General features: G+C 40.0%; 2 protein-coding genes across 3 annotated transcripts; both read left to right on the forward strand.

The window, feature by feature from the left end:
- Positions 1-1666: 1666 nt before the first annotated feature.
- Positions 1667-9013, forward strand: LOC103720970 (LEAF RUST 10 DISEASE-RESISTANCE LOCUS RECEPTOR-LIKE PROTEIN KINASE-like 2.1). Of its 2 annotated transcripts, XM_039128797.1 has the most exons (3): positions 1667-3432; positions 7141-8232; positions 8342-9013. In XM_039128797.1, the coding sequence occupies exons 1-2, from the start codon at positions 2727-2729 to the stop codon at positions 8226-8228; spliced, it is 1794 nt and encodes a 597-aa protein (XP_038984725.1). In that variant the 5' UTR covers positions 1667-2726; the 3' UTR covers positions 8229-8232; positions 8342-9013. The 2 variants fall into 2 exon arrangements, with proteins under 2 accessions (XP_038984725.1, XP_038984724.1); XM_039128796.1 differs by having other exon boundaries at positions 7141-9013.
- Positions 9014-21194: 12181 nt separating this feature from the next.
- On the forward strand, positions 21195-22520 carry LOC120111548 (PR5-like receptor kinase). The gene has a single exon (XM_039128798.1). It carries the CDS (start codon positions 21542-21544, stop codon positions 22400-22402), a length of 861 nt encoding a protein of 286 aa, XP_038984726.1. The 5' UTR covers positions 21195-21541; the 3' UTR covers positions 22403-22520.
- The last annotated feature ends 3998 nt before the right edge of the window (positions 22521-26518 follow it).

A 26518-nucleotide genomic window follows, 5' to 3' on the forward strand; every position in this document is an offset into this window, starting at 1 on the left:
ATCCCCAGTAGTGTTGAAGAAGCTTTATAAGATCCAAATTGGGCATAAGCTATAAAAGAGGAACTGGAGGCTTTGCAGAAAAATAAAACAGGGACGTTGGTCGCTTTACTGGAAGGAAAGAACATCGTGGGGTGCAAGTGGATTTTCTCCATTAAATACAAGATGGATGGATCCATCGATCGATACAAAGCAAGACTTGTGGCGAAGGGATATACGCAGACATATGGCATTGATTATCAGGAAACTTTCTCACCTGTAGCCAAACTAAATACTGTTCGAGTTTTGTTATCTCTTGCAGCAAATTTAGATTGGTCGTTGCACCAGTTTGATGTAAAGAACGCCTTCCTCCATGGTGATCTCGAAGAGGAAGTTTACATGAATATTCCACCAGGATACACTGCATATTCAGAGGCAAGATTGCATGCAAACTGCATTGAGCTCTGTACGGATTGAAACAATCACCTCAAGCATGGTTTGGTCGATTTAGTTTGGCTATGAGAAAAAGTGACAGCTCTAATAGCCTATGTAGATGACATGATTATTACTGAGGATGACGCAGAAGAGATTACTAGACTCCCAAGAGCAATTGTCAACCGAATTTGAAATGAAGAACCTTGGGGGCCTGAAGTATTTTCTTGGAATTGAAGTGGCCAGATCGAAACAAGGCATATTTCTTTCCCAAAGAAAGTACGTGCTAGACTTGTTGTCAGAAGTGGGATTACCGGAGTGTAAGCCAGCTGATACTCCAATTGTTCAGAACCATAAACTTGGAGAATATTTGGATCAGGTGCGAGCAGATAAAGAGAGGTACCAAAGGTTAGTTGGTAAACTCATCTATCTATCTCATACTCGGCCAGACATCGCCTATGCTATGAGTGTAGTGAGTCAATTTATGCACTGCCCGAGTGAAGACCATATGGATGCGGTAACTCGGATTCTTCGATATTTAAAGTCCTTTCCAAGAAAAGGGCTTATGTTTTCAAAGAATAATCATCTGAACGTTGATGGCTACACGGATGCTAACTAGGTAGAAAATATTTCAGATAGGAAATAGACTTTGAGCTACTTTACTTTTGTAGGAGGCAATCTGGTTACGTGGAGGAGTAAGAAACAAAAAGTGGTGGCATTATCCAGCACTAAAGCTGAATGCCGAGGAATGGCAAAGGGTCTTTGCGAACTCCTTTAGCTTAGAAGGTTGCTAATTGAGATTGGCTTAGCTCCTAGCTCTGAAATGAACTTGTTTTGTGATAACAAGGCAGCCATTGACATCTCCCATAATCCTATCCAGCATGATCGTACTAAGCACATTGAAGTAGACCGTCATTTAATCAAACAGAACCTTGAAGAGAAAATCATTTGGTTCCCTTTTGTCAAATCAGAGGACCAATTGGCGGACATTCTTACGAAGGCAGTGTCCAGTAAACATTTCTATAGCTCACTCAACAAGTTGCGCATTAGAGATATATATGCACCAACTTGAGGGGGAGTGTTGGCATGAGCTATTAGCATGGAGCAATTATACTTCATGGGTCAACTATAATTTTAGCCTTAGATAATGTATAGTTTAGAATAGGTGCCGAAACTTTCTTCCTGTATCTATATATTACTGTACTTGGTTCTGAAGATGAGATATGAAAATTAGAAAATTCCTTGTTAACATGACTAACCTTTGTCGTTCTTGGCTGTAACAACGGCATCCCCCAGATGACTCTTCCCTCAGATCATTCTCTCCACATCTTTCTTATCTCATGGCATCATCAAAGGCTTCAATATCACTCGTAGGTTCAATAAATAGATATCCTATTATGCTATTAAGTTCCTTTTTTTTTCTAATTTCAAATAGATAAAGACTCTGATTTTAAGGTGACAATTGTGGTACTCAGACTTTCCTGTCAGAACAAATTGGGTGCAAGGTTTTCTCTGAACATCCCATCATGCATCAAATTGGGTGCAAGTTTTTCCTCTGTGGAAAATGATGTGAGGAGACTAGGAGCTTATGGACAACTAGGAAGACTTTGACTAGAGACTTCCATTCCATGATTGCCCACTCACCACTCATGAATCTGTTTTGATTTGTTTTAATGCCTGGTTGGTAGTAACAGTTGCTCCATGGTATCCACGCGTTCCCTGCATTACGGTGTACCGCCGCTTTTGCTCTATTGACGTGAAAGGCTTTGACATTTTCCAAGTCTTTTCAATTGCCCAGAAATCTGCAGGATTTCTTAATGCTGTTTATCTCCCCTTACCAAAGTTCAAGAATTTTTAAAAGCATTGCCGAAATTTCCAGGAAGCTCGCCTCTTCTTTCTTTCTAACTCCGACGTGCCAAGCAAGAAAGATTGTTTACACTCTCTGTCGGTCCTCCTTTTGTTTCCCACTTGCCCCAACTTCTTCGACAGGCTTGTAGAAGTCAAGTGGAAGGACAAAATTAATTTTCCCCCACTTTTTACCAACTTCTTCGACAGTCTACGTCCTCCAACAGAATGGAAGCCCCTCTCCCTCTCCCAGTTCATTCACATAGGCGCGGTGGGGGCCAACCTCTTGGTTTTACCACGCGTCGTAGTCCTCCAGTCCAAGTCAACAGATGGTCTTGCAGGGAATCTATGAAACCACAGACTCTCAGCAATCAGGGCAGGGGAATGAGATCCCTTCAAGAAAAAGGGCCGTGGTATAAGAGGGCTGGTTGTTGTTAGTGTGTTGTGCTGCAAAGCTCGTGGTGTTACTTACTATGGCTCTTTCCTTTTCCTGCCTCATAATCCCCTTCATCTTCCTTGTTTTCCCCAATCTTTCTTGCTCGTCCCCATCGAATCCAAAGAGTCTACCATGCGGCAGTCCTTCCTCTGTAGGAATAAGGTCTCCTTTCTGCACAAACACCACCACTTCTGAATGCGGAGGGCATCATAAGGTCTCCTGTAATGGCTCCACACCTATCATTCAATTTCATGGGCATGAGCACTGGTACGTCTTAGAAATAATTGACTACGCTCAAAATTTTACCATAATTCAAGACCAAGAGTTCGGCAATGGCTTGCAGATACCAGACTGCAATTTACGTTATGATTTTGATCCTCCAGTTCATCTATCTGAGAATTTGTTCCTTCCTCAGTCTGTCGGCCAGAACCAATCATTCTTCAATTGCAACCTGAGTGATTATAATTGTTCTACCGACATCTTCCACGAAATCTATAATCGTAGTCTTTGCACAGAGTACCAGCTTTACTTTTCCAATAGATTAGAGGATGAAGAACCTCATCATGCAGCGTGCTGGGCCAGTCCCAGCCCATTGTTCAAATGGAAGCTATCATTCGGGGAAGATCGTGATAACCTTTCCCTATCATCTGCCATTTACTCGCATCAACAGGACATGAGTTCGGGATGCTTCAAACATGACATTGGAGGAGATTCCACGTGCCTATGCAACAACGAATGTCAAAGTAGATTTCTACAACCTTCTGTTTTTGTGAAATTTTTATGACGTTTTTAAGCATCTAGAGTATCATGTCATGTAGTGGAATCATTGCTTGCTGCTGCTTCAGTCAAATTAGTTCATAACGTTGGATCTAGTGGTTCGAGATTTATGTAAATTGACAATTATGGAGATGTTTTTTTTATAAAAAAATGGCAGCTCCAGGACATACTTTATGGACCGTGAAATAGAACAAGGAAAACCCTCAAAGATAGTCATCTAGCATCTTAGGAATTTCTTTTTTTTTATTTTATTGAAAGGGAGGCAAGATGAGCCGCCCGTTTTTAATTAAATCAATAGAAAAAATTACATTAGAGAGGAGCAAGGAAGAATTACAAGATTCAGGAGAAAACAGAGGACATAGGAAAAGGAAAAAAACGCATAATCTTCCAAAGCAACAGCAGCAGCCCGGCATGAATATCAAGCCATTGGTCAATTGCTATGAATCCGGCCAAATCATCTAACATGAATTGCATGATACTAGGAAACCTTCAACCAACAGCATGGGATCAAACAACCAAATAGAGGGATTTAACCAAAAACCGACAAGAGCTTTTGATTGCATAAAAATTGACCATTCATTGAAAAATTGAAGACCAGCACAAGCCACAAAAGTGATGGGACATTGTTTGTTGAGAAAGATCCATGCATTTTTCTCCTTCCAACAAGCCCAAATCATTGCCAAAAACAGCATAGGAATAATAAGCTGGAAAGCTTAGGGAAGTTTCTGAATCTCCAATCCATATATAGGTATTCAAAGGATGTTTGGGGGTGAAACTCCAAGGGAACAACAAATCCTTTTCCAAATAGTAGAGAAAAATGCATAAGTAGAAAATAAATGATCTACTGATTCCTAAGCATGATGACATAAAACACAACCTCCAGCAGTCTTCTGAATCTTCTTCTTCCAACATATTTAGAGAAAACATTTGATTTTTAGAAGTGCATTTAGGCTCCAGATGGACGAAGCAAACTGACATGCATCTCAGGAATTTCTTTTTTTTTTTTTTTTTTGATGAAACAGGAGATCAAAGATCACCCAGGATTTATTAAAAAATGAAGATCTCAGGAATTCCACTTATGGAAAGATGCAAGTCTAGAAGGAACACATATTTCTGAGAGGTCTAAATAATCTTATTTTTGAAGTAAAATCATTAGTGCTACCATGTGATCACATTATCAGAACTCATTTCTTCATGAACACCCCTAATCATAAATGCAGAGGGTCACACATGGTCCACTGCGACAGTTCTATACCACATGTCCAATTTAAGGGGCATCAGTGCTGGTGTGTCTGAAGGAAATCTGGTACCCTTTAAAGTTTGGCAATTTCTCACAGAAATTGGCCTGTGAATTTCTTATCATTTTCTTCTTCTTTTCCTTATTCTGTTTCTTCTCTTCTTTTTTTGGGTCTTCTTTTAGGTCTGTACTCCTTTCTTCTGTTTCCTTAGCTCTGACTCAATCTTTATCCTCAAAAAATTTTCTTTTATGAATTCAATCCTCCAATTCCTCTATCTGACACTCTTCATTCATCAACATCTGTGCCACTACCAATCCTCATTCAATTACAAGCCAAAAAATTATGATTTCTCTGCTGACATATTTGATAAACTCTTTACCTGCATTCTTTGGAAAGATTAAAATTAAGATAAACTAGAGAATGAAAGACCCATCCTGCTGACTCGTCGGGCCCTTTAGAAGCCCTTATCTCTACTGTCTGCCAGTTATAACATGTCCAGCTTCACCTGAATTCTTCAAACATAGCACCATGGGAGCTTCCAAGTTCAAAAATATATTTCTGAATTTTGCACCTCTATATTTCCTTCTCTGTTTTAATCTTTTCCCCAAAACATCTAAAGAATCGTGCCTGATATGTTGAAGTTACTGCTAGTTGCTTGCTTTAACCTATCTGATTAATTAATAGATGAAGTTCTAGCTAGAAGTTAGAAGTTCATCTAAGTGGTTGTCAATAAAAGCTTTTAGATTTTGCTATAGAAAGATGTTATTCTAAAGTAGAAAGATAATAATGAGACTGTAAATACCTTCCCTCAAAAATGACAAAAAAAAAGAGACCGTAAATGAGCACTAATATGTTTTTGTGGATTTTAAGATATGACTCTACTTTGGATTATTTTAGTTCTGCACTGACACTTCTTGGCTGGTAATTTGAAGCTGCAGAAAAGAGCAATCTGAAGAGGAAGCTTCTAATAGGTAACAAGAATGCCTCTCTGACCCAGTCACTCCCTTTTCAAATGGCTCGGTCTATAATGTTTCTGTTAACCATTTTTAGGATGTATAAAGTAATAGTTCCATTATGATGTAGTAATTTGATGGATATTTAGGGGTGTAAGCAAGCTGAGCCTGAGTATCAGGCTGCTCGGCTTGGCTTGGCTTGGCTCGATATATCAGAACAACTGCTCAAACTCTTTGCTTGAGCTTGAACTGAGCTTCGCATTAAGTGCTCAAGCTCAGCTTGGCTAAACTACGCGCCAAGCTTTAGTCGAGCCAAATCTAGCTGAGCTTTCCCACTAAAATTGAACAGAACTGGTGTTCAGGATCAACTCATTTACAGAGCCAGCTCTAAAGAATGTTCGAGCTCGGCTCATTTTCCAGCCACAATTTCTTTAATATGTAGGATATGAACATGGTGCCATACCTAGTTTCCTTAAAACTCTCTTTCAGTGCTAAATAAACTTTCCTAACCGCATCCGATTATTCTTCTGAGGAAAGTCCTCTTTGTATCTCTCCATTCTCTTAATGAAGTTAGGTGGAGCTCTGCTCCTTTTCTCAAGAGGGAAAACAGAAAGTATAGTGACATGCCATTTTCCACAGTAACTTTGATAGCTTGGGGCTATCTGTTTCTATTAAAGTTCTCAGTTCTAGTATTGACAATTAAATAGCTTATAAGTTGATTGATCTATTAGATTCCTGATATTTGTATTTCCTGGTGGCATGAATGATATTAATACATCCATCAATGGTCAATGACACATTGTGCAGGAACTAGTGAAGAGGGAGTTCAATTTAATCATCCATTCATAACCCAGATCAGTGGAAGAAAATGTCTATGACTAAAATATTAGTTGAACCTGTTGGTGTTCATGAAAAAAAAAAGCTGCACAGGAAAACTTCTGTGATGAGCATTAGCAATTTGTAAACAAAGAATACTGGACAATAGAATATGGAGAATTAAGATCAGTTTGATGGTTCTGTTTCGCTATCACAGTCATTATCTGTCAACTTAAAGGCTATCAGATTTTAATGAGGAAATAAAGCTATTGATATACCCAAGGTTAGAAACGTTGAAGGGAAAAAAAATTGCAGAATTCTGTGAAACTCTCGCTAGAACTTCGTACCTGAATAGGAGTTTCAAAACTTTTATCAATATGTGCCTCTTTTCTTCTTCCTTAATAGGCTTTGACCCATCATATGTTGATAAGACCCATCACAGCTTTAAAGCCCTATAATAGATCTTCAATATCCACCAAAGTTAGGCTCGGGAAGCTCAAAAGAATAGGTTTTACAGCTTTTACAGTGACTTGGTTTTAGGAGTTCCTGTGCTCTTAGCCTTAAAAGTTTCTAGTGATAATTGGTGATGTCAAATTCTATCTGCAAATAATCATGCATGCATTGGCACTTTCTAATTGCTGCTATATTTTTTTGCCTTCTTTTTCAGGTTTAACAGCAGGGGTTGGAGGCTGCTTCTTGATATCTGTGATGTTCATTCCCAATCTTCACCAGTGTAGACATCTGATTTGGAAAAAGCCTAACAAAGCACACGATCTCGAAGCGGTTTTAGAGAAATATGGCCCCCTTGCTCCAAAAAGATACAGGTACACAGATATGAAGAAAATAACCAAAAATTTTCATGTCCAACTAGGCCAAGGTGGTTATGGCACTGTATTCAAAGGTAGTCTCGATAATGGTCGTTTGGTGGCTGTCAAGATCTTAAGTGATTCTAAAGGCAATGGGGAGGAATTTGTCAATGAGGTTGCAAGCATTGGTAGGACCTCTCATGTGAACATTGTCGGTCTTCTAGGCTTTTGCTTAGAGGGGTCCAAAAGAGCTTTGATTTATGAGTTCATGCCCAATGGATCGCTTGAGAAGTACATTTATTCCAAGAAACTAACAACTCTTGGGTTGGAAAAACTGCATCAGATTGCAATTGGCATTGCCCGAGGCTTAGAGTACCTGCATCGTGGGTGCAGCACACGTATAGTACATTTTGATATTAAACCACATAACATCCTATTAGACAATGAATTTTGTCCCAAGATATCTGATTTTGGATTGGCTAAGTTATGCCCAGCAAAAGATAGTATACTTTCTATGGCAGATGCTAGAGGAACAATTGGTTATATTGCCCCAGAAGTGTTCTCCAGGAATTTTGGAGTTGTCTCTAGTAAATCAGATGTGTATAGCTATGGAATGATGGTATTAGAAATGGTGGGAGGAAGAAAGAACATGGATGCTGGAGTTGGGAACACGAGTGAAACTTATTTTCCACACTGGATTTATGAGCGTCTGAGCCAAGATGGAGATTTACAAGCTTTTGGAGTGACAAGTGAAACGGAAGAAATTGCAAGGAAGATAATTTTAGTTGGTTTATGGTGCATACAAACAATGCCAGGAAATCGTCCCTCAATGAGCAAGGTGTTAGATATGCTGCAGGGAAGTGTCAATGATTTGCAAATGCCTCCAAAGCCAAATACATTTTCTCCTTCAGAATCATTTGTTGCCTCTTCATCAAAACTAACTGCATGAGATGGTAAAATGGATTCTTTGGACCCGTTAGATCAATTACACACTGCTGGGGTCTTGAATTGTTTAAAGAAAGGGATATGTAAGTTTTACTGAAACGATCATTTTTTTTTCAGAAAAAGCCTGGTCATGTTCAGATGTGCTTCCCTATCTGTAACCAAAGAGTCAGGCACTGCATTCCCTCTCTCATTGGCAGACAACATTGGCATTGTGCAAAGCTTTAAACCAGCTGATATTGCAAATCAGTTAATCAACTAGCGAGGCAAGTCAGAATGAATAGATCAATACTTAGGATGCTGAAATATTGTATTCAGTCCCAGATATCAGCCATAACTGCATCAAGAAGACCTTCAGGGAAGTCCTCATGAGTCCATGGAATCTCAGCATTTGTAGAACAAGCATACCCAGCCACCAACTCTGCAGCCTGGTTCCCCTATTTAAGCATGGGAGAGGCCTTCCAATCTGAGTGGGTTGGGAGTAAACACTGGTTACCAGCTGCTAAGGGTGGCCGCATGTTGGTGAAGGACGGGTGCAGACCCAGCAGCTAGAAGTCTTCCAGTGTAAATCCCTTGCAACATATCCACTACCAGCAGCTCCATTCATGCGCAGAACCATCAAAATTCACATTCACATCCTCCGGGTGAGTTGTGATCTTCACATGCTGTTTACGTGCCTAACTACAAATAGGGAAATCACAATGGCTATTTCTGTTTGTAATCTATTATGGCAATTGATTTTATTTTGTTTATAAAAAAAAATTTGATAAGTATATATGCATTTGGGGTTACAACAAGAAACCATGTCGAGTATGGACTTTGGCTCAACTTTGCATGGCAGTCTCGAATGTTTTGCTGTTTACATTTGCTCGCATTATATATCAATATCCAATTAATTTTACTGAGAAATTTCTGATCGTCAGAAACCAATCACCAGGCATAGTTTTTCAAGAAGTGAAAATAAACCATCTAGATAATGAAATACGAGCATTTCGGACGTGCACTGCATGTATTTATCTAACAAATATTTTATTTAATAATAACATAGATTAGGTTATATTTATATCCATGAATTTTTTTGATTGTACAAGCTTAGTTTTAATAAAAAGAGTCTTCGATACGTGAAACTTCTAATTAGAAAAGGTAATTAGAACAAGCAAAATACCCCCAATGTGTTAGGGAGTAAAAAACAAATAAATATTAAAATATTTTAAAAATAAAAATATAATATAAATTTTATATAAAATATAATGTAATTGCTAATTATTGTGGTGCATCAAAACAACATTTAACTAAGTCCCAAATAGTAAAATAAATGGTCAAGAAGATAGGAGAGCTTGTCCATCACCTTTTCCCTCTATGCGGGCACGGTTCCAATGGCGATGTAGAGAGATTGGAACTCTAGCCCTAACCCCCAAAATGCTATATCATGGCTATGGAAGTGCCAAGGAGTTACCGCGGCCTTCCCTCTCTCCTCACTTTAGTTAAAAAATAATGCAATTTTCCCCATCCTATAAAAAAGTATACTTAGATTGGAGTGGAGAAAGGAGTTTCCTTTTTTTTTTTTGAATTGGGAATCTATTAAAAAGAGCACAGTCAAATTGAAGTTCATAATGTGGCAGCTGAATTTTCTATGACTTTTCAAGAAATTTTTTCTAAATTTTGGAGAGAACAGAATTTTCTCTCTTCTATCTGTTTAATAGGTATTGACCTGAATACAATTTGCACTGATTTAACTACTTGCTTATTGTTGGTGCAACTAGTATTTGGCATATATAAACCTGGGCTCAAACTCCTGGAAATTTCTGGCATTTTTGTTCAAGGTTGGCTTGTTAGTAGTTGAAGAACTCGATCCTTCCAACGAGCCCAAGCTTGCCGCAATCTTTTGAAGGCCCATGAAGGCTCTGTTTGTTTATTATGTGGCATTATGTTTTCTAATCGTTCAATCCAGCATGGGGAAAAAACAAACCTTTCTCTTGGAGAGAGAGAGAGAGAGAGAGATTGAAGAACTCTGCTTTGGAGTCAGTTGCTTGTGAACAGCTTGGGCTTTTGCGCACTCTAGTAAAAAATAATATTTGATGTCTTTTAGGAAATTATAAAACTTGATATGCAAATGAAATCCAAAAGCATTTACCTCATAGTTACAAGAAGGGAAAGAGGCGAGATTACGTAAGGCATGTTTGGGTATTTATGCATGATGTCCTGCATAAATGGGGCCTGTTGCTCAGCTTATGGTCTTCTAAAGACATTATAATCTTAGCCTAAATTCCGTCAGTGAGCTTGTTGGTCTACAAGAAGAAAGAAAAATTCGTGTAGATCTTTAACGAATCATGAGGGGTTCAGTGACAACAATTGCTAGAAAAAGAAATGGAATAACCGCTCTTGCATTTTGTATGTGCCCCTTCAAAAACATAGGAAAGTGAAACTACTCATCAACTTGGACATTAAATATTAATCAAGCGATATTATTTCTTATTGAAGAAGAAGTCAAGGCTTTTGATATTTACTGCCATTAGTGGAATTCTAGGTGATAGATAGTTATTTAGATTTTATTGAATAGGATCTCAAGTCAATGAAATCAAAATTTTCAATCAGACACCATGATGTTTAGTGATGCCTCCAACAATTTGGCAAAAAACATAACAACAATGCTATATAGCACTTGTTTCATATACACGGCCAAGTTTCTTGCAATATGGGGCAAGAGAATATTGATATTTTTTTTTGAAAATTAGTATGATAAATGATTAATATGATAGATGAACGGTGGATGATTTTAAGTCGCCGAATGAGGCTTTGGAAGATTACATGTAAACACAACAGTGTTTTCACACATTTTTTAAAACAAAATCATCAAAAAGTTAAAACTATCCAAAAAGTTATTATGTATCCTCATTGACATTAATAAAAAAATATTTAGTGCTTACTAGATAGAAGTCGCTATTCATCAATTTAGTCATCCTTGTGAGTTACAGCTCATATTTGCTGTGATAAAACTATACTTTTTACTTTAGAATTAAATTATAAATTTATTCATTTTAAGATATGAAAGCAAATTCTTCATGGATTTTAACTACACTATTAGAAAATGAGATGAAGATAATGCATCTAAAAATCTAGCATGGATGACAAGTGCGCCAATGGTCCCAAAATAGAAATTTCGTTTCTACTTCTCATTAATGCTAAACCGTGTCTTAATAGAGAAATTATTGATTTGACTAGATCTACTAGCTGAGTGATGGATCAGCCAAACTATAAGTCAACACGCACAAACATGGGCAAAGAAAAAAAAGGAGGAACAAAGGAGACTTTTGGATATGAGACTGGTCAAACCGCCATCAGTCACCCTTCCCTTTCTTATGCCTAAAATTCCCACCCTTCTCCGTTTGTGCCGTGGCTCTCTCCTTCCTCATTTTATGAAGTTTATGCTCTGGCTACCTTTTTTCTGTCCTCGCACATTTGAAAATGTATCAGAAAAGGTTCTACAAGTTTAAACCTAACTCATCCTGCAATGTTTTTTATCAACTCCCATACAATTGTAATGATATCGTGCAACAATTACAATTCGTTTAGAAGCCAGATACGGTGTCGTCAGCAGCTGGCTAGGTGCATGCCTATGTTGTTCACAAACAAGACCGCCGCACGGTAGCTGTCTCCATTGACTCGACTCAGTCGGACGGGTTATACACGGCACATTCGGTTTAACTAGTCAGAGAAGAAATATCTTGTAGGTGGGGCTCCTCCCTTCGGATTTCGTCCGACTCTCTGCTATGAATAATTTCTTGCTGCCGCCATCTTCTGTTCCACGTTCCCTTCATTTCTGATTTTAGCCATTGATAAAATGCCACGTACCAAACAACGTAAGAACCAATTCATCTAATTTTTCTTCTATTCCTTCTCTTCAAGGTTGCTCTATAAATTCCTTAAAGCTGCCGAACCAATGAGCCAAAAGCAGGACAAAATACATCTACTGCTTCTCCTTCAACAAATGTTTCTTCCCTTCCTCCACGCTCTCTTCTTCACTTTGTCGTCGCTGCCTCCTCCTTTCGCCGATGCAACCTCCAACCAATACTTGGATTGTGATGCTCCGGCTACCTTTACCTGCGGAAACTTGTCGATCGATGTGTCTTATCCGTTTCTTATGGATGGCCGTCCCGACTATTGCGGCTACCCAGGTTTTAACCTCACTTGCGTCGACCAAGAACCCATGATCAAAATAGAAAATATTGAGTACCAAGTGAAGGGCGTCGACTACTCGAACAGCCTCCTGACCATCGTAAACCAGAATTATGTCGGCCAGTCCTGCCCCAGGCCAGACGAGAACACCACCTTCGATCACCTCCTCTTCGAGTACTCCGACCTTGACCTGAACATCACCGTGTTCATCAACTGCAGCAGCTTAAAAAATCCTCCGCTACATGATATCGGCTGCCTCTTTGACGACAAAACCAGGCTGTACTGGTATTATTGGCTCGACAACTATAGTTTGCCAGCCGGGTGTCAATCGTCTGCGATTCTTCCGATGAATAAGACGGTTGTGGGGCAATTGGTGAGCGGCGGTATATCCTACGAGGACGCGCTGCAGGAGGGGTTCGCCTTGAGGTGGATGGTGGGAAGCGCGTGGTGCGGAGGCTGCGTCGGCTCTGGTGGGATTTGTGGGTACGATTCAGACAATGATCGTCCCTGCTTCTGTCCCGACGGATTGCATACCGGCTCGTGTCATGAAGGTATGTATTCGGACCGTACCCTGCAAGTTGTTCTCTTTCAAGTAGCTACTCAACTCGAAAGAACTTGAAGATCTAAGGCAAATCACACAGCTTTAAGAGTTCGAGAAACATCAGCTTTGTTATAGGTGCCTTATTTATATAAAAAAGATAAAAATAGTTTCAGGAAAGACCCAAGAAGCCATGGAATTTAGGTATGCTACAGATCAGGTCTAGTGAATTAGGTTGATTTGAAGTAGTTCACTTTAGAAAAAATGCAATTTGCCTCGAGAAATCTTTTTCTTGAAAACCTGACACATGGGTTGGTAGAGATGAAACAAAGAGGGGGACGGAGATGCGTGGGTTCCACTCCTGGTGCTTATCATATATATATAGAAAAGATATTGGAGTGAATCAAAAACAAATGATGAATTGCTGGGAAAAGTATATTAGGGAGATTAAGTGATGATAATTAGATTTTCAAGATGGAATTTATGATTACATTGCCATGAAGCAAGCAATGTTTCTGATCAAAAAGAATTATCTAAAACTAATTTCATTTGCTATCAGTCGTTCTTACATGTCGTCTCGGGAAAAAAAATAGAGTACCGTTAATGGATGTGATGCAACGGAAAAAAGTATAACAACTTAGAGTTTCACGAGGTTAGATGAATGATATTATTTAAATTTTTTAGCTCTATATAAATACCAAGATCTTTCAAGCTTATAACTTATACTGAACTAAATACACATCCATATACGTACTTACAAAAAGTTAAATTAGAGCATCAAAGAAGAGGCACAACATGGTTTACACCGCCTGCTTAGTTTTCAGTTATTAAAGAGTTTAATGGGCCCGTAAGACTTCAAGTATATCTTTTAGGCTCCAACACAACATACAGACAATGCAAATATTAATTTGAAGTTCGGGATAAGAAATCAGAAGTTATTTTCCATACAGTATCCGGTGGTGAAGTGGAGAGAGCCTTCGTCCCTCTGTTAGGTAAGTCGGGGGTATAAGGTCCCAGGTCCAAGTCTCGCTGCTACCTCTCCTGTGACATATGAAGGTGACTATAAAGAAAGATATCCTAAGCACAAGTTAGGTTAGGGATAAGGCTGTAGAAGAAATTGTATTCTGGAATGTGTATCACACTAGGCCTTGCCTAACAAAACACCTCGCTAACATAGGCTAAGTTCTAGACTAATCCATTTCAAATTTGGGCTATGGACCTTGCCAGGTATGTTGCTCTAAATCAAGGTGAAAAAATCAGCTGAACGGACTGAACGTATGACATGAAAGTGGACGAAGATTAGGTTATTGATGTGAAAAGGCATAATATATAGCATTTCTATTTTCAGAATGAATTTAGGAAGGTCAAAAAATTGTTGCAGGTTCATGTCACAAACCAGTCTAGAAACGTGCCATGCATGGAAGGCAGTGTTGTATTGCCATGGCAAAGGACGATTCTTTAGAGGAAATCTAATAAATGATATGGAAGTTTCTTTCCCAGCAGGGACCAATGCATGTGAATTCCGTAGGCATCCATCTACTTGAGACCATGGTGCGGTGCCAAGAAGGTCTCCGTGTTTCTTCATATACATCAAAAGTTTTTTGTAACATGGGGCGAGAGAATACTGATGTATTTTTTGAAAATTAGTATGATAAATGATTAAGATGATAGACAATGGAGATTGATGTTAAGTTGCCAAACGAGGCGAGGGATCGAAGATCACATAAACACAATGGTGTTCTAAAACAAAATCATCAAAAACATAAAACATCCGAAAGTTGTTATATATCCTGATTGACATTAATACAAAGATATATTTTAGTGGTTGCTGGTCACTATTCTTTGCGGGTCAACTAAGCCATCCTTGTGAATTATGGCTCCCAATGCTAGAATTATATTTTTTTCACTTGAGAATTAAATTATTAATTATCAATTTTAAGACTTGAAGGCAACTTTTTTGTGAATTTTAACTACACCATTAAGAATGAGATGAAAATAATGCTTTTAAAAATCTAGCATGGATGACAAGTCAATCTAAAATGAAAGTTTCGTTTCCACTTCTCACCAACGCAAACCGCGTCTCGGGTGCATGGGGAACTTGCTCAGCGGTCCATTTATTGACCGAACTTTAACATTAAATCCCTGTTGACCGGTTGTTTAACAACCGGTCCATATATATTTTAACATTGCTTTATGGGACAAAAATGCCCCCGCCTCTCCCATTCCCACCGAAGAAGGAGAAGAAAAAGGCAGCCGCCGGCCACGGCCCACCCCCTCCCGCACCTGCCGCCGGCCATGGCCCACCCCCTCCCGCACCTGCCGCCGCGCCCGTCGCCCGCCCCCTCCCGCACCCGCTGCCCCCTTCCGCGCCGCCGGAAATACCTCCGCCCCACGGTGGGGAGGTGCCAAAGAAGAGGAGCCGCTGCCCCCCCCCCCCCGGTGGCCCCATCTTGCGGCCGCCACCGTCCGACCCCCTTCCGTAGCTGCCGGCCTCGCGAGAGGAGAAGGAAGAAGAAAGAAGGAGAAGGGAAGAAGAGAAGAAAAAAAAAGAAAAAGAAAAGAAAAAAAAGAAAATGAAAGAAAAAGAAGAAAAGAAAATAAAATAAAAATAAAAATAAAGTTAACTGTGTTCACAGACAACTTAACTATGTTCACAGACCTGGAGTCGACCCCTGCTCACCTGGAGTCGACTCTCAGGCTTTCCTAGACAAGTTAACTGTGTTCCTAGATAACTTAACTATGTACCTAGACAACTGTGTTCCTAGACAAGTTAACTGTGTTCTCAAACAACTGAACTGTGTTCCTAGACAAGTTAACAGTGTTCCTAGACAAGTTAACTTTGTTCCCAAACAACTTAACTGTGTTCCTAGACAAGTTAACTGTGTTCCCAGACAAGTTAACTGTGTTCCCAAACAACTTAACTGTGTTCCAAGACAACTGTGTTCCTAGACAAGTTAACTGTGTTCCTAGACAAGTTAACTGTGTTCCCAAACAATTTAACTGTGTTCCTAAACAACTGTGTTCCTAGACAAGTTAACTGTGTTCCTAGACAACTTAACTGTGTTCCCAGACAAGTTAATTGTGTTCCCAAACAACCTAACTGTGTTCCTAGACAACTGTGTTCCTAGACAAGTTAATTGTGTTCCTAAATAAGTTAACTGTGTTCCTAAACAACTGTGTTCCTAGACAAGTTAACTGTGTTCCTAGACAACTTAACTGTGTTCCCAGACAAGTTAACTGTGTTCCTAGATAACTTAACTGTATTTCCAGACAAGTTAACTGTGTTCCCAAACAACTTAACTGTGTTCCTAGACAAATTAACTGTGTTCCTAGACAAGTTAATTGTGTTCCCAAACAACTTAACTGTATTCTTAGATAACTGTGTTCCTAAACAACTTAACTGTGTTCACAGACAACTTAACTGTGTTCCTAGACAACTGTATTCCTAGACAAGTTAACTGTGTTCCTAGACAAGTTAACTGTGTTCCCAAACAATTTAACTATGTTCCTAAACAACTGTGTTCCTAGACAAGTTAACTGTGTTCCAGACAAGTTAGCTGTGTTCCCAGACAAGTTAGCTGTGTTCCTAGACAACTTAACTGTGTTCCCAGACAAGTTAACTGTGTTCCCAAACAACTTAACTGTGTTCCTAGACAACTGTGTTCCTAGACAAATTAACTATGTTCCCAAACAACTTAACTGTATTCTTAGATACCTGTGTTCCTAAACAACTTAACTGTGTTCACAGACAACTTAACTGTGTTCCTAGACAACTGTGTTCCTAGACAAGTTAACTGTGTTCCTAGACAAGTTAACTGTGTTCCCAAACAATTTAACTGTGTTCCTAAACAACTGTGTTCCTAGACAAGTTAACTGTGTTCCTAGACAACTTAACTGTGTTCCCAGACAAGTTAACTGTGTTCCTAGACAACTTAACTGTGTTCACAGACAAGTTAACTGTGTTCCCAAACAACTTAACTGTGTTCCTAGACAACTGTGTTCCTAGACAAATTAACTGTGTTCCCAAACAACTTAACTGTATTCTTAGATAACTGTGTTCCTAAACAACTTAACTGTGTTCACAGACAACTTAATTGTGTTCCTAGACAACTGTGTTCCTAGACAAGTTAACTGTGTTCCTAGACAAGTTAACTGTGTTCCCAAACAATTTAACTGTGTTCCTAAACAACTGTGTTCCTAGACAAGTTAACTGTGTTCCTAGACAACTTAACTGTGTTCCTAGACAAGTTAACTGTGTTTCTAGACAAGTTAACTGTGTTCCCAGACAAGTTAACCGTGTTCCCAAACAACTTAACTGTGTTCCTAGATAAATTAACTGTGTTCCTAGACAAGTTAACTGTGTTCCCAAACAACTTAACTGTATTCTTAGATAACTGTGTTCCTAAACAACTTAACTGTGTTCACAGACAACTTAACTGTGTTCCTAGACAACTGTGTTCCTAGACAAGTTAACTGTGTTCCTAGACAAGTTAACTATGTTCCCAAACAATTTAACTGTGTTCCTAAACAACTGTGTTCCTAGACAAGTTAACTGTGTTCCTAGACAACTTAACTGTGTTCCTAGACAAGTTAACTGTATTCCTAGACAACTTAACTGTGTTTCCAGACAAGTTAACCGTGTTCCCAAACAACTTAACTGTGCTCCTAGACAAATTAACTGTGTTCATAGACAACTTAACTGTCTTCCCAGACAAGTTAACTGTGTTCCCAAACAACTTAACTGTGTTCCCAAACAACTGTGTTCCTAGACAACTTAACTGTGTTCACAGACAACTTAACTGTGTTCCTAGACAAGTTAACTGTGTTCCTAGACAAGTTAACTGTGTTCACAGACAACTTAACTGTGTTCACAGACCTGGGGTCGACCCCTGCTCACCTGGAGTCGACTCTCTCAGGCTTTCCAGAGAGCTGTTTTTCTGCCTGATTTCAAGGGTCGACTCCAGCTCTTCAGGGGTCGACCCCAGCTCTTCAGGGGTCGACCTCAGTATAAGTCTACAATAATTTTCTAATAACACTTAACTGTGTGCACAGTCGAAATAACTGTGTTCTGGGGTAGAATAAGTGTGTTCCGGGATGATTTAAATATGTTCCAAGCTTATTTAACCGTGTGTCATGTTAGATTAAGTGTGTTCCAAACTTATTTAATTGTTCCAAGCTTATTTAACTTTATTTTTATTTTTTCCTTTTTTTTCTTTTTTTTTTCTTTTTTTTTATTCTCTTCTTCCCTTCTTCTTCTTTCTTCTTTTTTCTCCTTCCGCGAGCTGACGGCACACAGTTAAGTTGTCTGCGAACACAGTTAACAGGACTGTGCACACAGTTAAGTGTTCTTAGAAAATTGTTGTAGAAGTGAGCGAGTCGACCCAAGATTCTCACGAGTCGACCCCAGCAGAGCAGGAGTCGACCCCAGTTCAAACTTTTTCTTTTCTTTTTCTTTTTTTTCTTCTCTTCTTCCCTTCTTCTTCTTTCTTCTCTTCCCGCGAGGCCGGCGGCGCCGGAAAGGGGTTGGGCCACGGCGGACGCTGGAGGAGGGCGGGCCATGGCCGGCGACAGCCGCAGGACGCGGGACGGCGCCCTTCTTCCTCTTCTTCGGCACCTTCCCACCATGGGGGCAGGGGCGGAGGCATTCCCGGCGGCGCGGTCGCGGGAGGGGGCTCGGGAGGAGGCGAGCCGGGCCGGCGGCGGCCGCGGGAGGGGGCAGGCCGCGGTCGGCAGCAGCCGCGGCTGGGAGATTACAGTTTGGAAAGTCTCTGAAATTCTTCTTCTTCGGAAGGATGGGAGATCATGAGGGAAGAAGCATTTTCGGTATCTTATTTCAAAATAAAAGGGGCTCAGGGACCGGGAATTACAGTTTGGAAAGTTTCTGGACCGGTTGTTTGAGATTTAATTAACAAGGACTTTTTGTTATAGTGGAGTCTTTAGAGGGATGGGAAAGTCAATTACCCTTTTCTCTATACGCGACTTGCGTGCTTTTTTTCTCAAGGCACGAACTTTCATGCTCCATTCATCTTGGACAAAAAGAAGACTTTTGGAAATAAGACGGTCAAACGTCAAACCGCCAACAACCACCCTTCCCTTTCTTATGCCTAAATCTCTCATCCGTCTCCATCGCTCTCTCCTTCTTCATTTTTAGAAGTTCATGCTCTCGCTCTGTCCTCGCTCATTTTCAGAATGCTTAGAGGGTAGCAAAGCTTTAAAGACCATTGGGAGTAAGGGCAGATTTAGAGAATTGGCTTCGCAAAATAAATAGCTATTTGGGAGCATTTCAAATATTTATATTTTTTTCTTAAAATATATATATAAATAGATAAAAAATACTAAATCACACGAGTAAATTCATATTTCATAGCAAAACTATTTTCATTAAAAATATTCATAGAACTATTTTTTATAATAAAGCATTATTTTCATAATACTATGCAGATCCATAATTTTAAAAAAAATGACATCTTTACTGGCAATACCATATGCATAAAAAACATGATCATTTTAAAAATAATAATGAGTCTAAGATCTACTTACCTCTTTCACCTTAGATCATCAGACATCACTAGGCAAATCTGCTGAACCTATTTAAAAATATTAAAAGCAAAATTAATTTCTATTCAATAATTTTAATTGAATTAAAAATAATAAGAGAAGGTTTGATCAAGAGAATAGTGGTTCCAAATGGGTCGGACTAAACGGTTCACTTAATGAATTATAGGGCACGGTCTCGATTGAGGTCAAGATCATTCAACAAGATTTATCAATAGTGGTTTCAGAAACACTCAATATGGCCAAGGTGATCAGTCCGATAGGCGGCCTAGGCACTAGGGCAGTTTAGGGTCTCTTTATAGACATCAATCTGGATTCATAGGATAGAAAGGTGGGACCCTTCACTGGGGTCTATAGGTCTTTTATAGAGAGAAAGAGAGATTAGGAGAGAAAGAAGAGAGGAAATAAGAGAGAGAAAGAGAGGGAAGAGATATTTCTGAGAGTTTTAATTTCTGATAAAACTAGTAAAATCATTTTCTTTCTGCACTAAACTCTGTTTGTGATGGATTATCTCATGCAGAAAAAAAAAGCAAGCCATGGAGGAAGATTGCAATAGGTATTGAACACCAACCCAATCTCTTCAAAGTTTTTTCATCTTTCTAAACATCATGAGAAGTCATTTTTTGGTACAGCATTGCAAGGATAGGTACTTCATGAGATGTTTTTTTTAAAAAAAAAAATGGCAGCTCCCGGACATACTTTATGGACCGTAAAATAGAACAAAGAAAACCCTCAAAGATAGTTATCTAGCATCTTAGGAATTTCTTTTTTTTTTATTGAAAGGGAGGCAAGATGAGCCGCCCGTTTTTAATTAAATCAATAGAAAAAATTACATCAGAGAGGAGCAATGAAGAATTACAAGATTCAGGAGAAAACAGAGGACATAGGAAAAGTCAAAAAGCACATAATCTTCCAAAGCAACAGCAGCAGCCCGGCATGAATATCATGCTGATATATACAGGATGCTCTGTTCCAGAAATGACCTTGCCAACACTAACCAGCCATTGGTCAATTGCTATGAATCCGGCCAAATCATCTAACATGAATTGCATGATACTAGGAAACCTTCAACCAACAGCATCGGATCAAACAACCAAATAGAGGGATTTAATCATCCTGCAGAGAGGAAGGAAGGGCTTTGACTCTACTACTAATCTTCCCAAAAACCAACAAGAGCTTTTGATTGCATACAAATTGACCAGTCATTGAAAAATTGAAGACTAGCATAAGCGATAGAAGTGATGGAAGATTCTCTGTGGAGAAAGATACATGCATTTCTCAACTTCCAACAAGTCCAAATCATGGCCAAGAACAACATAGGAATAATAGGCTGAAAAGCTTTAGGGAAGTTTCTGAATCTCCAATACAAATTAAAATGGGGCTTAGGTCCCATTTTTTTATTTCGCAATATTTAAGTAAAATCGGTAAGTGATTTTCCGACTTCACTTAAAAGTCACGAAGCCGCTCGCTCTCCCTTTTTCTCTTTTTTCTTCTTCTTTTTTTTCTTCGTTGATGAGTTTCGTTTCCGTTGCCGGAACTATCCCGGTCTACCGCCGGGATGGCTCGGTTCAACTCGAATCGCCTGGTTCGGGACGGTTCCCCCGACCCTATTTAAGCCCATTTCTTGAAGCAAAAGTTAAATTTTCAAGATGACCATGGGCATTCTAGTAGTTATTTCTTCCCATCTTTTCTTTAATATTATTAATTATAAATCGATAATGTTAAAGGTTATTTGTAAGTATCTTCTTAGCATTGGCATTTTTCAGTCATGAACTCATACTCTCTTTGTAGGTTCAGCAGCACTTACCGGTGGTCTCCTTTTGGCATGCCTTTTATCCTTTCTCTACTTACGCCAGCATGAAAAACTTCCCAACTCAATCTTCTTTTGGAGAAAAAAATCAGATAATTCACAGAATATTAAAGCCTTTCTGGAGAGATATGGATCTTTTGCTCCAAAAAAATACAGGTACAAAGATGTGAAAAAGATCACCAGAAAATTTCACGAAAAACTAGGACAAGGTGGTTATGGCACTGTATTCAAAGGTACTCTCATGGATGGTCGTTTGGCTGCTGTAAAGATCTTATCAGACTCCAAGGGTGATGGAGAGGAATTTGTTAATGAGGTTGCAAGCATAGGTAGGACCTCTCATGTGAACATTGTTAGTCTGCTGGGCTTTTGTTCAGAGGGGTCCAAAAGAGCACTTATTTATGAATTCATGCCCAATGGATCACTAGATAAGTACATATACTCAGAGAAATCAATTCTTGGTCAGGAGATGTTATACCAAATAGCAACTGGCGTAGCCCAAGGTTTAGCATACCTGCATCGTGGGTGCAACACACGTATAGTACATTTCGATATTAAACCTCATAATATCCTACTAGACCAGGAATTTTGTCCGAAGATATCTGATTTTGGGTTGGCTAAGTTATGCCCGCAAAAAGTTAGCATACTTTCCATGGCAGATACCAGAGGAACGATCGGCTATATTGCCCCGGAAGTTTTCTCAAGAAATTTTGGAGTTGTCTCTAGTAAATCTGATGTATATAGCTATGGAATGATGTTGTTGGAAATGGTTGGAGGAAGAAAGAATATAGATGTTGGAGCTGGGGAAACTAGTGAAATTTATTTTCCACATTGGATTTATAAGCATCTTGAGCAAGATGGAGGTCTACAAGCTTATGGTGTAACAGTGGAAACTGAAGAAATCGCAAGAAAGATGATACTAGTTGGACTATGGTGCATACAAACAAACCCAGAAAATCGACCTTCCATGAGCATGGTGGTAGATATGTTGCAGGGAAGCCTAAGTGACTTGCAACTCCCTCCAAATCCAGTTCTATCTTCTCCTCAAGTTCGATCTCCTCCTCAAGGATCATTGATTGATTCATCAGCAGAAATGACTGCCTGATATGTTTTGACTCCCTGTGGAAAGTACGAATTTTCTTTTGGTGTAGCAAAAAACACATGATTCAGCTTATAATAAATAAATATGGAAGCTTAACTGAAATGATTTACTTTTATACTTTTAGAGATGGCTTTATGTGTATGCTTCCTCCAACTGTCATTGTTACAGTAATCAAGCATTGCAGTCTCTCTGTGCTTTCTCCAAAAATAACTCTCTGCGATGTGGGCATGCAAACTTTAAACAATAAACCAGTATTGCAAATTGGTTAACAAAAACAAGAATTACTTGGTCATGAATATAGGATGCTGAAAGAATGTATTTTTCTGTACATTGTGATCTTTATATGTTGTCGTGTTTAGCCACTGACAGAGAAATGAGAGAAGTAATTTTTCTGTTCTAGTCCATCGTACCAATTGAGTTTTCTTTTTCTTTTCTTCTCCTTTTTGCCCCCATTGAGCAGACATTTGAGGATACATTCTAGTGATCGCATAGGAAGTGCCAATTACATGGTACATGATTCGTTTTCCAAATATTCGTGTATTTGAAAGTATGTACGAGATGAATTACTGCTCCCAATAACATGAGAGTTCCATCATATATATCAGCCACTGCCATGGGGGAAGCAGAGCGGTGAGTTGTTAAAACGGTGTGGTAGTATTGTAGTAAACATATTGTGGAGTCGTAGGTGTCACTTTGCAAGCAGACAAATAAAACAGTAGAATTGGAAGACTCTGAGCTGATTCTAATTGTATTTTGCTGGAGAAAATGTGTGCATCATTTGTTGTTGTTATTTTGAATTTTGATTGCTCTACAACATGTCATAATGAGATTCTATAGCACCTGATCTAAAACAATGTCAAAACGTTGGATATTCATGTGCATTCTACTAAAAAAACAATATCTAAAGTCTTTTAAGAAATTCCAAAACTTTATATGCAAATGGAAATCCAAAAGCATTTACCCTGTTGAAATAATTAGCGAAGAAGAGAAAAATAAGAGAATCGTATTTTTGCTCGTCTTTACAATGTACAGGAGCAATCTTTATATAGTATTAGGAGGCTGACGAAGTTTGGTAAGGCTGACTAAAGCACAATCAATCACAAATCAATCAAGGTGAAGTTTAGTAAGGCCAACTAAGTTTGGCATAAACAATCAATCAATGGATTCTAAGATCCTTCTTCAAACTCAAAGTGGTAAAGTGGACACCAACTTGAGTTTGAAAACAATAGAGCAAAAGATGCGAGGAGGATGAGCTTTGTTGAAGATGTCCGCAGCAAGAACAAATCTCAAAGAGAATGCAATCGAAGCTCAATGATGCTTGTAGACGAAAGCACCATAAAAGAAGAGCAAGAGACCTCGAACTAGATGATGAAGAAGCCGAGGGCAGCAAATAAAGCTGGAGATTAAGGACTGGAGCGGTGTCATGCAAATATATGCCTCCATGATCGAGAGCGGGACCGTGCGCCTGCCAAGTTTATCTTTGCCAAGATTCTGACAGTACGATGTGGCGCGTTGCTCCTACTTGATCGAGAGCAGGACCGCGCCTGCCAAGTTTACTTTCGCCAAGCTTCTGACGGTACGGTGTGGCGTACGTCGCCGCCTCCTCCATGAAGGAACAAGAGCACTAGAAGCGGGTGCTCGGGGAGGTTAACTCGCTCATCTCCAAAGAAACAAGAACACCAGAAGCTGATGCTCAGGAAGCGTAACTCCCTCATCTCAGAAGGAACAGGAGCACCAGTAGCGGGTACTCAGGGAGCTTAACTCCCTCATCTCCAGAAGAACAGGAGCACCGAAAACGGGTGATCAAGGAGCTTAACTTTCTCATCTCGGGAGGAACAGAAGTACTAGAAGCAGATACTCGAGGAGCTTAACTCCCTTATCTTCGAAGGAACAGAAGCACCAAAAGCGGATGCTCAGGGAGCTTAACTCCCTCATCTCCGGAAGAACAGGATTACCAAAAGCAAGTACTCGAGGGGTTTAACTTCCTCATCTCTAGAGAAACAGGAGGTTTAAGTATAGACGGAGACGATGTCGGGTCTGAAGCTGCTCATGACGGTGCGGGCCATGCTGAGGCCCATCGTGCTGGGCGAAGCCGAACATCTGCTCACGGATGGCCTGGAAGGAATGCCAAGGGTCCGAGTCCACGAAGATGCTGCTCTCTTCTGCACTGCCCTCTTCTTGCCTGGGTTTCGGAAGCAATAAGGGAGCCGGTGGTGAGGGAGAGGGTGGATAAGCAAGGGTAAAGGAAGGCATTGAGGACCTTCTTGTTATAGATGTTGAACACCACGTTGAGAGCCCACTAGGTGGCGAAGTAGATCTCACGGTACCAAGGTCCATAGGGTGCTTTATGAGCTGGAAGTAGTCATGGAGGCCCATGCCCACCACATCCACAGCGGAATTGAACCATATGCTCTTCTTGTTCTTCATCAGCTTCGTCAAGACCTGGCCGCACTTCTTCATCATTGCAGAGAGAAGAAGTGCTCGAGGAGACTGTGGACGCGCTCGGGGAGAGATTCCTCCTCCGGATCAGACACACGGCGGCGGCGCGGAGACGTGAACAGGCACTCGGTGACGGAGCGCACGGGGGGCGGCTCCTTTCTCCGCCAGACCGCGACACGGGTTCTTCTCCTCCTTGGATCTGGAAGTGGTCGACGGCAGCGGAGACACAGGCACGTAGAAGCCGCCGAAGACAGGGGAGCATGAGGCGTCATGAGACCGGGCTCTCCCCTTCTTCCACGATCGGACGCCGGAAGAGACCCATGCATAGGACGTCGGCTTGGGAGAAGACGCCCCTGCTGATGCGATGGGGCTTGGGTAGGAGCAGCCTTTATATGGTATTAGAACGCTGAGGAAGTTTGATAAAACCGATTAAGTTTGACGAAATCAATCATAGATTAATCAAAATAAAGTTTAGTAAAACCGACTAAGTTTGGGACAATCAATCAATAAATTCTAACATACCCTACATGTACAAGAAGAAGGGAATAGAGGTTTGGAATTCAAATTGGTGTGTCAATGTATTCCCACCAACCACTTCTATTCAAACTTTAATCCCTAACCACACAACCCCCCCGCTTGAGCCAGCTATCCATTTTATAAATTTTATTTTTTGGATTAAATAAGGATAAAAGGAGGAAAATCAGATAACCAGACAAGCAATCTTCAAATTGAGCTTTTTTGGACCGCTAAGGCTCCACTAATTTTATATTAGAAAAGATTCTAATGTCCCAAGGTTCTATCCATTTAAAATTAGTTAACCGATCCGAAAAGAACTAAAAATGGCCATTGGTATCTCTCAAACTTATATTCTATCTGATATTTAATCTTGAAAAGGATGTATCCGCATATGAATCTTTACTTTGTTATATATAATCATACATAAACCAACTAAAACATATAACAAGACAATTTTCAAAACTGAAAAATAAAAGCACATAAAAGACCAATGACTTGACCAAATAAAACCCACATCATCATTCCCTTCCCACAGCCACATGATCCTGGAATGGGCAAACCATTCCAGGATAACCCATTCCAGGATCCCCAAGACAGGATAACAGGGTCGGTTGCAAGTCGCAAGAAAAATTCCAGCCCCTAACCTTTGGTTAAAGGCTTGGGTTCCTTTCTTTGAATCGTATCTTGCACGATTTCAAAGCACTTCAATTTGTTTGGAGGCGCAATCCGGTTGATGTTGCGAAAGCGAAAGGTACACCCCGAGCCATTCAATAATCCCACTCGGATATGTGTTCGGGTTCGGATTCCAAGCGAAAGAATGATTGATCGTCGTCCGTTAGATCATCCCCCATCCCGCTCGCAGAATATTTGTTCATCATCAGTCTGCACAGTTCTCGAAGCGATGTTTGTAAGATCCACCGGTGGATCCGCGCAAAAAGGTGAATCGCTCTTTTGCGCGACAGATACAACCCCTACCCCTTGGACGCAGAGATGGAGTCTTCCAACGGTCAAAAACTAAACGTTATAAGCTACTCTAAATGGCAGTTAACGCGTTCGACAAACCCCTGCCCTTTGACCACATGCAGTAATAAAACGCTGAAATCAAGGCAAAAACGATAGACCTCCCCGCTTCCCAAGGCTAATTCGGTAATTAAAACACGAGAA

This window comes from Phoenix dactylifera, chromosome 8, assembly GCF_009389715.1.
Source record: "Phoenix dactylifera cultivar Barhee BC4 chromosome 8, palm_55x_up_171113_PBpolish2nd_filt_p, whole genome shotgun sequence".
Classification (NCBI taxonomy): domain Eukaryota; kingdom Viridiplantae; phylum Streptophyta; class Magnoliopsida; order Arecales; family Arecaceae; genus Phoenix; species Phoenix dactylifera.